The following is a 13,426-nucleotide window of genomic DNA, read 5'->3' as shown; positions in this document are numbered from 1 at the left end:
GTATCAGAAGACTTGAAAGTGAAGATACATAAAGGCAACAATGTAAAGCACAAAATTCTTTAAAGACAATACAATGTCATGTATTAGGCTGAAAACTGAGAAACAAGGTATTAGGCTGAAAACTGAGAAACAAGCTAGAGATATATAATCCGCATAAAGAAATACTACAGAGACAGTAGTACTTTCCTATGACAAGGGTGTGCTAATGGGTACAAATGTGCAAAATATTAGGAAGAAGATGTAAGACAAAATATGTATGACACATACAGTATAACTTCAACTTATTAAAAAGCATAGGCCAGGCGCGGTGGCTCACGCCTGTAATCCCAGCACTTTGGGAGGTCGAGTGGGCGGATTGCCTGAGGTTAGGCATTCGAGACCAGCCTCGCCAACATGGTAAAACACTGTCTCTACTAAAAATACAAAAATTAGCCAGGCATGGTGGCACATGCCTATAATCGCAGCTACTTGGTAGGCTGAAGCAGGAGAATCACTTGAGCCTGGGAGATGGAGGTTGCAGTGAGCCGAGATCTTGCCACTGCACTCCAGCCTGGCCAACAGAGCGAGACTCTATCTCATAAATGAATGAATGAATAATTTGTAACTCAATTTGTTTCCCTCCATTGGTTTCCATTATTATGATAACAGCATATCTTTGGTGACATTTAGTTTTACCTTTTCTCCTACTTCATCTTTGTTGAAAATGAGTAGAAATTTCCTTAACACAAATGCAACTTATTGTTCACATATTCAGCTACTTGATAATCTAGTTGGAATTATTAGTAAGAAGTTCTTCCTTATTTTCTAGTGCCTCAAGAAGCTTTGTCTGAATGTAGGTAGTCATCATTGACTGAGACATCTGAGACCAATGTTTTTATTGCTTTTTGTAATGGCAAGGTCCAAGTTTCTTTGGTTTGAAGGATACAGTAACATCCTTCAAGGAGCTACATGTAATAAATACCTGGGTGCATACTTTTTCTTTTGGATATGTGATACTGAAACATAAATATTTAAAAATCTGTAAACAATATTTTCTTCTGTATATTTCATAAATCAGCAGTTACTAATTTTTAATTCAACATAATTCTCATATATATGGCAAAATAACGGTAAGAGATTAAAAGAGAAAATGATGGGATCCAAACTCTGACGGCTTGCCTATTCCCAGAAAATATGTATTTCGCCTCCTCTCAAATAGTGGGAAGTTATCAAATTATATATTTTCTGCCAGAATAAAGTGAAGATAAGAATTTACTAAGATAAGAATTTCAAATAAATCAACTATAGTAGAAAATTAAATCATTTTGTTATAGCTAACATGAGCATAAAACAGTTTTCACAAGTAATTTTTAATTTACAGATGAAGAAACTGAGGTTCAGTCGGGGAAATTCAGTTTTCTGTTTGTTTTTGCCACACAAGTTAAAACAGGAAAGCTAGGAAAGGCTGACACATCTTCTGATTTCTATTTTATTTCCCCTACCGTAAGGAATGCTGAGAGATTAGTGAGGTGTTGCCTTGGTCGATTTCTCTTTATTATTCTAGACGGGCAAGTCTATGGTTTCTATCCCTTTCTAAAATAAACAATGGCAAAAATAAAACATTGGGGTTCCTCCTGTCCTCCAAACTTTGTGATCTTAGGAATGATCCCTAACTTCTCTTAACCTCTTCTTTCTCATCTGTATGGTGGGGATAATGATGACAGTAGTGCAAGATTTAAATGAGGTAGTATATGTAAAATGTTTAGAATAGTACCTGGTAGAAAGCAAGTGCTCAATAAATGTTAGCTATCCTTATTTCCATTCTTTCCCCAAAGTATTCAAGTTAACACATTAGAATGCCTATCCTACATTGGTCTTCCCTTTCCTAGTAATGAACCAGAATTTTCTTCCTAAGCTGCCACAATCATGTAAGAAGGGTACAGACTCCTTCTTGTTCATATGGGGTCATATGAGGCATAGCCAAACATTCCCTCTGGAGGATGGGTGCCTCCTGGAGGGAGGTAAAGTATTTCTAGCAACCAATTCCCATTCGGAAGATGGGGGAGAAATAAATGTACCATTATGATAAATCTAACCAGTTAGATAAAAGAAAAGCTTCAGTCCACTGGAGAGTAAAGTGGTCCAAGCCACTGTTTAATGTAAACTCCCTCAAAGCAGTGGACTAGAAGCACAACAAGAAATCCATCACAATTCAGACCATCAACAGCACTTGTGTGGGAACAAGACCTATCTGGGATCCAGCTGCAGCATTCTCCTGTTCAAGTAAGTGTCTTTCTATTTTTGAGAGAAATATGCCTCACGCCCTAGCAACAGATGAAACTCCAACAAAATAAGACAGCCTTACTTTGTGAAATATCTATTAAGTGCACATTATTTTTAAAAAGTTCATAGGCTAGAAACATAAATACATTAAATGCATTAGCTTTGATGGTATGAAATTAAGGGGTGGAGGCAAAGGAGAAAGGACATGTTTGCAGGTGAGATTTGAAAAGGTGTGGAAAGTTAATGAGGTAGAGGATACAGTTAAGCTGTTCCAGATGGCAGGATCTGACAGAGGAGGCCAGCGAGGGTTAGAAGGGATGCGGATAGGGAGACAGGAGAAATGAGATCCGGCAGAGAGAGAACATTCTCAACCCAGATGATCAATTCTGAAGTGCATCACAGAGTGGATGAGAAACCATTAGAGAAGAATGCTGAAGGAGCCGCAAGGCTAGACACAGACAGATGGGAAAGTGCAGAGCGACCAGAACAGAAAATCCAAGGCCATCAGCAAAGTAGCCATCATATTCAGAACACTGACACTGAACTTTGTGATGGAGTCAGAATTCCTCTTGGATTAAAAGATTTTGCAGATGAGAAAAGATGGGAAATAGTTTTCCTCTTCCATTAAGACAAAACATTTAAATGTGTTTGTTTGATTAAGATTACACTTAGGAAATGAGTTTCGAATAGAAGAACACGGGATGAGTGTCAGAGTTTAAAGGGATTTAGAGGTCACCTCAATAATCCATTAAAAGTTCATCAGACAAACTGTCAGATTGTTCTTGTTGGAGAGAATTAAGAATAAGATTGCTGGCTAAGATGATTGAGTTTCAGTTCTTTCTGGAGACAAGTCCTAGACGAATGTCTGACCTTCCCTTTCAAGCATAATGATCCCATGACCGGGGCAAATGTAAGGAACGATGATGGAAAGAATGAGAGTATGAGTGTGATCACAACCCAGACTTTTAATCTTGCTTAGTGCCAGTGGAGAGAGTGATACTCATACATGCCCAGGAGCAGAAAAGGAGAAAAGATACTGAGGTTGGAAGGAGAAACCAGGAAGAAGAGCGGGAGGGAGAAAGAAAGTAGAATGCACAGCAGGGAGCAGTTCCCTGCCAGCCACAGATGCCTCAGACACCCCACGGGGATGAAGGTCAATGGGACTGCATATAGTTTGTTAGTGGGAAAGGGACAGGGAGAGTTAATTCTATTTTAGGCCATATATATATTTGGGAAGAGAGAGAAAGAGAAGACAAGTAGAAAATAATGACACTTAGGCCAACTATGATGAAAAGTGTTGAAGTCTATACTAAAGTGAAGGCAGAGATTTCGGACCTGAGCTTGGAGCCAGTAGGGAGAAGACAGGGAGAGTGAGTGGCAGCAAAACAATGAAAAGTGTCCAGAGCCGTGTTCCCTGTGGAATGTAAGTAAATATTAATTGGCTGATGTTGATGTTGGTAGGCAGAGTGAAGCTTGTGAAAGAAAAATGCTATTGCCAGTGAAGCACAAAAGTTCAGATCTCTGAGCTTGAAACGGCAGCACCTGAGCAAGCAGCAGTCACACCCATTATCACGACAGAAAGCGATTTTCTGCATAAGAGGCCAACCTGTCTCAAGGAAAAGTAATCACACAATCATGACAAGCGAAAAAGAACAAAGCCTGCAGGAGCCATGAAAATATCTTCCCTTCTCTGAGAACATACTCCCTTCTCCTGAGGTATGGCAGCCCCTGAGAAGGTAGGCACCAAGAAGCCTAGATTTACCCTCTCCAGAAAATCTTTTTGTCAGATGCCTCTGGAAAGCTGAGAAAATGCTATTTTGGGATTTGGCTCTAAGGTTAGGTAACCAGTAGACTCTCGTTCCGGAGGAAGAAAAAAAGAACATCATTGCTTCTTTAGATTTCAATGTTAGATGGGGAAGGGAATGCTTCTGACAGTGCTTGGTGTTTTTGTGAACCAAAGTTCCTCTCATAATGGCAGGCATGGGCCTTTTGGGTAAAGGTTATTTCCTTGCTCTTGTTCTACGTTGGTAGGCACCTCATAAGGCAAAATGATTGAAACAGCATCTTGAAGTGTTAATAAGAAAATGACTCAGTTCCCAAGTCAGAGAAGTGCTAAGTTCATCTGAAAGATGTTCTGCTATAATACTGTGGGTCAATGTCTAGGTGGGGTGATCCAAGGACTTGTCTGGAAATACACATTTTATACATCTTTTAAAATTACATCTGGCCTAAAAATATTTATTGTTCAATAATACATTCATTTTAAAAATGTTTCCTACACCTATAAATTGTCCCAGCCCAGAATTCTAAGTGCAAAAATGTCAGTGTCTGGCACATAGTAGGAACTTAATCAACATTTGTTAAATACATATTAGATATATGAAGAATGTAAGAATCAAGTAAAAATATCAAGAACGTGGGTGTTTGGAGAAAATTGTTTCCTTTTTATTGCATCATTTTCTTCTTAAGAAAATTAAGAAGAAATTACAATTGCCATATTGCTTTTTCTTGTGGGTGATATCAACCACAAATAGCAAGATAGTTTTGGAGTCATGAAGCAAACTTCCCTGCTAAGATCTGGGTAAGGTTTTAGCTGCAAAGGGTCTAATAAAGCTCTTGAAGCTTCCCCTAAGAGCTCACAAAGACTCAAACACCCTACTACTTTCAACTTGACAAATCCAATTCATTGTAACAAACAGTTTCTAAGTGTCTACTATGTGCAAGGCCCTGTCCTCAGTATCTGTTAGGTGCAGACCTCAATGAGTATAAAGAAATATGTATGTTTGGGGGTTGAGGGTAAGGGTGTGGGAGTTGTGGGGGTAGGGAGAAAGGAAAGAAGCTTCAAGTGTACATCCACCCCTGTCTCCAAATATACTCCTCGCCCTAAAAGAAAGGTCATTTTAATGTTGTAATTACATATGTTTCCTGGCTTTATCATTACACCTTAAGAAAATAGCACCAAAGGTAGGGGTGGGGTGCTAGAACTCAATGAGTCCACTCTGGAACAAGTAGCATGGGTGGAACTTGAACTTTGACAAGACTGAAGCAGATGGCAAGGCAAGGTACCGTGTTACTTGGGTACATTCTTGTAAGCATTTGGACAGCCAGTCAAACACAAAGAAGAGCCCAATTATAGCAAATTAATTCTGCATAGAGATTTTATTTTAATAATCAACTGGCAGTCTTAAGTTAAATACCAAATAGAGCAGATATAAAGGTTTTTGGGGAAAAAAATGTGAGGTAGCAACTCCAAAGTAGGTATCAATACTTTCCTCAATTATCTAGATTTTTAGCAACTATCTTAGTAAACACCTAAATCTTCTTTCAACGCAGGAGATCAATGCTTCCATAAAAGTCAGAAAATTGATAATGTTTGTAAGAACTATAAATTTGTAAGAACTATAAATTGCTTGGGTTCACGCTCTTCCTAGTATGTAGTACTTATAAAAGAACTGATATAGATGAATAGGAAATACTGATTGTTTCATGTTTACGATGTAAGAAGAGCATCAACTTCTCAACATCAAGATAAGCAAATGCCAAAATCAGCTCAGAAGAGAACTTTTCAGAATAAGGAGCCTTCTTTAAAAGTCTTAGCCAAAACTATTACAGAAATGATAGTCTCTTAGTCATGATTTATAAACAGAAATTGTACCTTTGTAGCAATTATAGAGGATAAAGTCAAAGCAGAATTTACAGCCTCTTGCTAACAGCCTAATTTAAAATGGATAATCTTCCCTATATTTCCCCCAAAGTACCTTTTAAAGGACTCACTCTGCTATCCAAACAACTTGCAAATGCGTTCGGTAAGTTGGTCTATAGTATTTATTCTCTTTCCTGTTATTGACTCAAGATCTATTTCTCACTATTTGCTTTGTGCTCATACTTCTGCCAAATAAAATATTAATTGCATTTTTAGCTGCACTGCTGGTGATCAAAGAACTCTGATATGTCAAGCTAAACTGATAGAAATAGCATCCATTAACATATTTATAGGTTCAGAGCTTCTAGAACATAATTATATCAATTAATTACTTGACAGTACTCTATATTACAGGCTGAAAAAGGCAACTGTAGTGACATTTACTCACAATGAAGTTTTTTTTTTTTTTAAGTAATAATTTTTTTCTAAAGAAGGTTCTATCTAAAGGAAATAAGGCAAGAGAGCTCATATATCTATGTGGTCACAAGACCAGATTTTTAAGGAATGCACTCACTAACTTTGCAACAGAATGCTCACAAAATAAATGAGATGACACATCCACAGTGGTTTAAAATAAAATAATGTCTTAAAAGTATTACAGAGAAATTTAATTACCATGTTAGAGTTCTAAGAGTGACATTCTGAAGCTGGTAATTCTTGATAATAAGATTCCAAGCAATGATTTTTTACTTTCAAATAAACTTTTAGTATTACATAGGACCAAAGCATTTGGAATTACATACTTTTCTGAACATGCAATTCTAACACAAAGAAATTAAAGCTGTCCAGGGAAAATGCTCTTGAGATGCTGGAAATTAATAGAACAATTATTCTGTGGATCTACCAGCTGTGCGAGTCCTGAATCTGCCAGCCACATTTAGTATATGTATCATAGAAAGGACAGTAACACACACTTGACTCCTCTTGACCAGTTAATCAGCATGCAAAATGACGGCTTCCCATAATAACTTCAGCACCGGACCCAAACACATTCTCTTTTCAGCAAAGAATGAAGTCATTTAAAAAGAAAATCACACAAGCTGGTTTCATGATTTCAGCACGAACACAGCCAGGATGTAAGGACAGAAAGCAAAGCTGAGTATACCTGTACATATGTATCTATACATATTTCACTGAGTTCTTTGTTGCCTGACAATAAATTGTAAAGGCAGTCATATTTGAAAGTAAAAACCATTAAACTGTGTTTATAGGATACTGCAACAGACTTGCTGAGGGAATAACAAGGAAAGCACGATACCTTTAGTAAGTCGCCTCAGAATTTGACAACGGCATTTAAAAGAGACAGCTATCATTCTTGCTCACTGCCTTCTGTGGCAAAGTGTACTCAGGGCTCTGCTCTGGTGGCTGCAGCAGCAGCAGCATATGAATTCCTTGCGCACATGCCAGGAGAAAGGTAGTCCCAGCAGGGAGTGACAAAGCTTAATTCCTCTTGGCTGATGCAGAGGTCCGCTACATGTCATCTGGCAAAGCTGTGTCATTCACTACTACCACCACCACTTCCCGCCACAGCCTCCTCCCCCTTCACAATCACAATGGCTTAGAAAGTAATGCCGTTTCGATAGCAACAAAGCACCAAATTGTATAAAGCAGGGACGATGCTGGGAGAGGAGCCATTCCATAAATCTAACGCTAAGCACTGAGCAGTGCATTCTGTTTTAGGCAAAGGGCTATGTAACTAGTCAGTTCAGCCACCATCAGCCCCTTTCCTTCTCAGCATCAAGTCAGTATCTTTATATGTCTCATTCAATGAAAAATGCAAGTGAAATGCTTGCACTCCTACTTCAGGAAGCAATGCATGGATCATACATTATGTTCTTTAAATTAAAAAAAAAAAGGAAATAAAAAGAGGGAGGATAGTTTATATTTGGGATTGAGGAAAGAATCATAGTTTTGCTTACAGAAGGGAAGCAGCTCTAGGACAGAGACCTCTTTGGTACTTTAGGAACGTATGAGAGTCAAGGCAGTGTATGTTTATGGAGGGAATACAAGAAAGGATTCCGGCTAGGCAGACAATCAGGCAGATGGAGTCCCAGCCCCTTTAATCACCCTTCCAAAAAAGGACTTGGCTGGAAAGCAACACTGTCAAGACTGTTTCTAAAGATACCAGAAATAAAAGCAAACAAGGCCAAGTATTTCTATTTTTAATATACCTTATTATATGATTTCCCAAACAACCCTCCCCAAAACCATTCTTCTCATTATGCAAATAAAACGGTCTTGCGACACAGCAGATATTTGTGACTATCTGCTCCAATGGAGTGAAGAGCAAATTAACAAACCCTTCACAATCCATTCACAAAGTGACAAGAAGGCGGAGCACACCTCCTCATCTGCCAGCAGCATCCTGCTCACTATACAGTCAATACAAACTAACATTTGGTATGGAATTTTAATCAAAATTCAGAATTCTCCCACAGGAGTTAACACAAACATTCGGGACCAAAAAAAAAAAAATTAGACAGTTGGCCAGGAATTTTACGTTAAAAAAAAAAACCAATTAGTCAAAATGAAAAGATATATCACTGTCTATACTACTTGATTAATATTTCTAGGACCTTATGAATTATTCATACAGTTTTATTCTCTGCTCTTCAGGCTGTGAAAAACCTTTCAAGCTGGCTTCTAAAATAACTTCCAATTTTTCAAATGTAGTGGTAAAACTTTCTCTTCATTCATAAATTCAATATGAACCCAAACAATTTCAATCTATTGCTATTGAAATGTTTATGCTTTGTATTTTGAGTCCAACAGAAAAATAATTTGTGTGTGAAAAACATCTGAATATCATAAGCATCTACTTTAAAGGTTTTTGAAAAGAACAGAATTCTTTTACCAAGGATGGTCTAGCTAAAGCAACCACTAATCAATAGAAAATACTATATTAAATGGACGGTAGTACAAAATCAAATTTTTATAATTGTTCTGATTAGCATAAATCTTTGAATTTCAACCCATACTATGTTCATCTCTATTAGGCTATCCCTAGACATAGTTTAGCCTCCTTGATATTTTTTGCTTTAAGTAGAAATATACCTTAGTACTAGAGAACTGAGTTACTAGCTAAAGTGAGATAAATATTCATAGTTAGCTCTAAGATTCTCCTCCAAATCTAACAACTTTCCTAAGATCCAGGGACTAGAATATGCAGCTGTCAAATACTATTTAGTAGAATCTTGCCTGTGGACCACCACCACCCCAGCCCAGTCTAGTCAAATAAAACTCAGAAACATACAGGAATCTCTTGCCCCTCTGCTATTATGCAGACTCAGATCCAATTTGCTTTTTCCTTATGACTAAAATGATCAAATATTTTCCCCTTTTCCTAACATGCTTACTTTTTTTTTTTGTTTGTTTTTTAAAAAAAGCTCTGTCCTCCGGTCCTAAGAAAGGTCTTCAGAACTACTAAAATGTCCTATTTCTTTGGCAGGGGAAATAACCCATTGGGGGTTCTTTGAGAGCTTTCTGAGAGCCCAAACTAGGGGATTTGTTTCTCTCTTTGAATACTGTGGCTGCCAATCCATATCTATCTTATTAGCCTGCCCAGGCTCAGCCCCAGGAATCTCACAGGAATGGAGCCTCCTGGAGTAACTCTTTTCAAGAAAATGAAGGAATCCACCAGGTATTCCCTCTTTTTCCATTTCTGGCCTCACCAGTGCTTGGACATTTCCTGGGGAGCCACTCCCAGGTCAGCCTTCTTGCCCCAAACCCTTTGTTCTCCCTTTGCCTAATGCAAGCTTAGGCTCCCATCATGAACTCTAGCACTGGTAAAATGCCTTCCTGCAATGCAAGCTTTCTATCTCAAAATGTATCGAACTGTAGGATGAGGGTCTCAAGTGGCCAAGCTAACTGGTGGAATTTGAACCACAGGCTCCTAACATGAGCCATCACTAGGCAGAGTGACCTACATTTCTTGGCTACCAGATCAATATAAGCAAGTGTTTTTGGGACCTGTCTTGAACATGTTATTTATGGTGGCTCAGCTGTCTAGATGGTTCAAACTTTACAACATGCTCTGTAAGGCCACAAAATAGGGATTACAGGAAAAAAATTGTACAAAATATAGATTTAAGCTCCAGTGTGGTCTGGAGAAGAATGAGCGAGCTAGTTCGAGAGGTTTATTCCTCTTAAAAAACACACACACAAACATCTCAATATATGAAACAATGGGTTTGCTGAATTCAGGGCAGACTAATCACTTAAGATGACAATTCTTATTTCAGGGTTTAAGGTATTAGTTTGGCTAAGGTATAATAAAAGCGTACAATGTTTATATAGAATTTAATGAGTTAGAAAGCACTTTCACACATAATGCATCATGGCGCAACTCTGCTGTAGGTTTTTGATTCAGAAAAGGAAAACTGGTTTCAAAGAAGGTGTTTTTTATCAAAGTCATTCAGCTAGTAAGTGGTAAAGAAAAACAGCTTCTCACACCTGGCTAATTATTCTTTCTCCTCCTCTTTCTCACTGCTTCCTTGCCACCTGTACAAGATGTGATCTAGTTCACAGAGGGGACAAATTCAATTAATAAAGCACCTTTAAGTGCAGTTATATTTTGACAGAGGGCAACAGTAGTGCCCATCACCTTTTCACCTGCTCATGCCCATGTCTCTCTGAAGCATAGCTAATTGTTCTAGGACCACCCTGACCAGGAGGAACCAGAAAGAGGTGACAGTTAAGACAGGTACCTTCTGGTAAAAGACTATTATGTATCAAGTGTTTACCAGGAATCGCTTCTCGCTGTGTGGTTTGCCCTGACTGGCCTGTGTCATGCTGGTTTTGAAATATTTTGAGTATCACCTCCAATGACAATGTAGTACTAATTTTATCACAAGAAGGGGGTGTGGGTTGTGTTGTGTGGACAAAGAAAACCTTGAGATTGGCTCAAAGATTCCAATATATTCTCAAAACCAAAGAATTCCACAGCTTCTTTAGTGGGTAGCACACATAGCCTCATAATCTTATTCTAATTTTCTCATTTCCTTGATTCTCCTCCACTGCATTCATTCTTCTAAATAACATGTCCACCCCAAAAATAAACAGTGCTGTTTGCAGATTCTTCTGATTCTTAACAAGCAAGAATCATCATAAACCAAAAATGTCCTGCCATATGCCTAAACCTGGGAATTCATTTTGCAAAAAACCAAAACTAATAAGGTTAATCCCACAAATACTCAACTATTTTATTCATCAGAATAAATTTTATTAAAGTACCAAAATAATTTGCACTTTCTTCATTTTAACTTCATAAATCTTTGTTACAAAATACACCTGATAGATCCCACTTATTTGCTTATTTAACTATTACATTTCTTTTTCTTTGAATGTAATTGCTTAAAAATGCTTAACATGCTTAGCTCATTATTTAAACAGCACAGAACATCCTGACTTGGCTAGTATTGAATATACTGATCCCCACACCCCTACCCCGCAACATGAAGGTTGTGCATTTTCCAAATCCGCAGGGTATTTTAGAACACAGTGTTCTTGGAAGTCTTAAAATGTAACTCTCACCCACTTTGTCAGCTTCTTACAGACAGCCTCATGGACTCATTCTTAGCTTATTATAATCGGGCATTTTAATTTTCCTTTTCAAAGATGCCAAAAGCAACTATGAGCCTCAAAACATGCTATAATTCTTGTGACCACTGTCTGCCACTTAGTTCAACTAGTGTGTGTCAACATAAGCTGAAACTTAAGGTCAGACAAGGGAGGTGCACCCTGAACAGAGCTTGCCAGTGATGAGCTGTCGTGGAGGACTATTAAAAAAGCAAGACCCAATCTGCTGACGCAGGTTCTAAGGGTGCAAAAAGTTGGTGTAATTGCCCAAGATAGAATTCATTAGGCATTTTTAAAAGGAAATATCTTATAAGAAAACATTTTTGTAGAAGTAATGATGCCCTTTAGGAAGTGTCATTAGGACACACTCTTGCAAATCTGGGGTGATTAAAAAGCACTTAGTAGCTCAGAGCCGCTGGTGTGTTGTGATAAAAAAGGGTGGGTATAATTCACACTTCATTTGTTATTTGCTTATCTAGGCAAGGCTCTGATGCCCATCATAGTGTCAAGGAAAGAAGACTGTCTCCACTGAACATGAGGAGGCCAGGAAAGCTCCTGTGATTGTAACAATCTTAAACATTCATCAGCTAAAACCATCTGGCAGAAAATGTTAAAGAATAGAACATGTAGAAATTGAGGAATGCTTGTACAAGAGGAAAAAACTACCAGAATTAATCCTCCTAAAAGCCTAGGTATGTCCAACTGTTTACAGAGGCATTATGTAGAAAAGGAGGGTGTAATGGCCAAAAGCACAGTTTAGAATCAAATTGCCTGACTTTGAATCCTGCTTTTGCCACTAAATGGCATGACCTTGGGCAAGTTTCTTAACCTTTCTGTTCTTCATTTGCAAAATGGTAAAAATTATTTCTAGGCTTGTTTGAATGGTAAACTGAGTTTATCTGTGTAACGTGCCTAGGACAGAGAGTAGTAAAAGCTTTTATTAGCCACTATGTATTCGGTAGGAAATACAATTGTACAATTTGGCCCTTACTTACGGAACCCAGACTCTTCCTTACATTAGCACCATGTGATTAGTATGGATTAGTTTGGTCAGAGAAATCATAAGCAGGTGGAGTTGGGATTAACAACTATAATGATCCCTTTTCCACAAAGTTTTCCATGATTACAATGGCATGAAGTGATTCCTCCCCTTTTATTCCTGCAACCTCTTCCTGCTTTCACACCTCTTCTTTCTCTGCCCCTAAATGCTGGAATTTCCCCGAAGCTCTGTCATAGCATCTTGGACACCTTCTTCAGCATTTTATCCTCTCCCAGGACTCCAGCAATGACATCTCTGCTTTGACTCCCAAATCTCAACTGTCAGCCCAAATTACTCCCTCGTTTAAAACTCCCTTCCCTTGGCAGGGGACAGTGGCTCATACCTGTAATGTCAGCACTTTGGGAGGCCGAGGAGGGCGGATCACTCGAGGTCAGGAATTCAAGACCAGCCTGGCCAACACGGTGAAACCCCATGTCTACTAAAACCACAAAAATTAGCCAAGCATGGGGGTGTGCACCTGTAATACTAGCTACTTAGGAGGCTGAGGCAGGAAAATCATTTTAACCCAAGAGGCAGAGGTTGCAGTGAGCTGAGATCATGCCACTGCTCTCTAGCCTGGATGACAAAGTGGGACTCTGTCTCAAATAAAATAAAATAATAAAATAAAATAAAATAAATAAAACTACCTTCCCTCATCCTTGAGTCCAAAGGGCAGCTTTCATAACCATCTCCAACTAGATTTGAACTGAATCAAGCTCCATTTTCTCCCCAGCAAGACGCACATTCCTCTTCCATGAGCTCACTGCATCATCACCCACTTTCTCAAGCCCACCTTTAAAATCCTTAATATACTCCCACCTAACTGCTAGCATCCTGGTCCAGAC

General features: G+C 38.5%; 1 protein-coding gene across 13 annotated transcripts in view; it reads right to left on the bottom strand.

Moving 5' to 3' along the window:
- GRIP1 (glutamate receptor interacting protein 1) overlaps window positions 1-13,426 on the bottom strand; it is a 702,506-nt gene that overhangs the window by 306,823 nt on the left and 382,257 nt on the right. For 2 of the 13 annotated variants that reach the window (XM_032284383.1, XM_032284449.1), the window contains exon 1: window positions 7,224-10,395. The exons of 10 other annotated variants lie outside the window; for them this stretch is intronic. In XM_032284383.1, coding sequence (XP_032140274.1) covers window positions 7,224-7,278 — 55 coding nt within the window. In that variant the 5' untranslated portion in view covers window positions 7,279-10,395. Of the gene's footprint in view, window positions 1-7,223; window positions 10,396-13,426 lie in introns of those variants that run through there. One more of the 13 variants, XM_032284439.1, reaches the window with a different exon arrangement.

The sequence above is a fragment of the Sapajus apella genome, unplaced genomic scaffold (genome assembly GCF_009761245.1).
Source record: "Sapajus apella isolate SASKATOON/1434 unplaced genomic scaffold, GSC_monkey_1.0 scaffold2, whole genome shotgun sequence".
Classification (NCBI taxonomy): domain Eukaryota; kingdom Metazoa; phylum Chordata; class Mammalia; order Primates; family Cebidae; genus Sapajus; species Sapajus apella.
The sequence above is the reverse complement of the archived record's forward strand: the minus strand, read 5'-3'. Positions and strand labels throughout refer to the sequence as shown.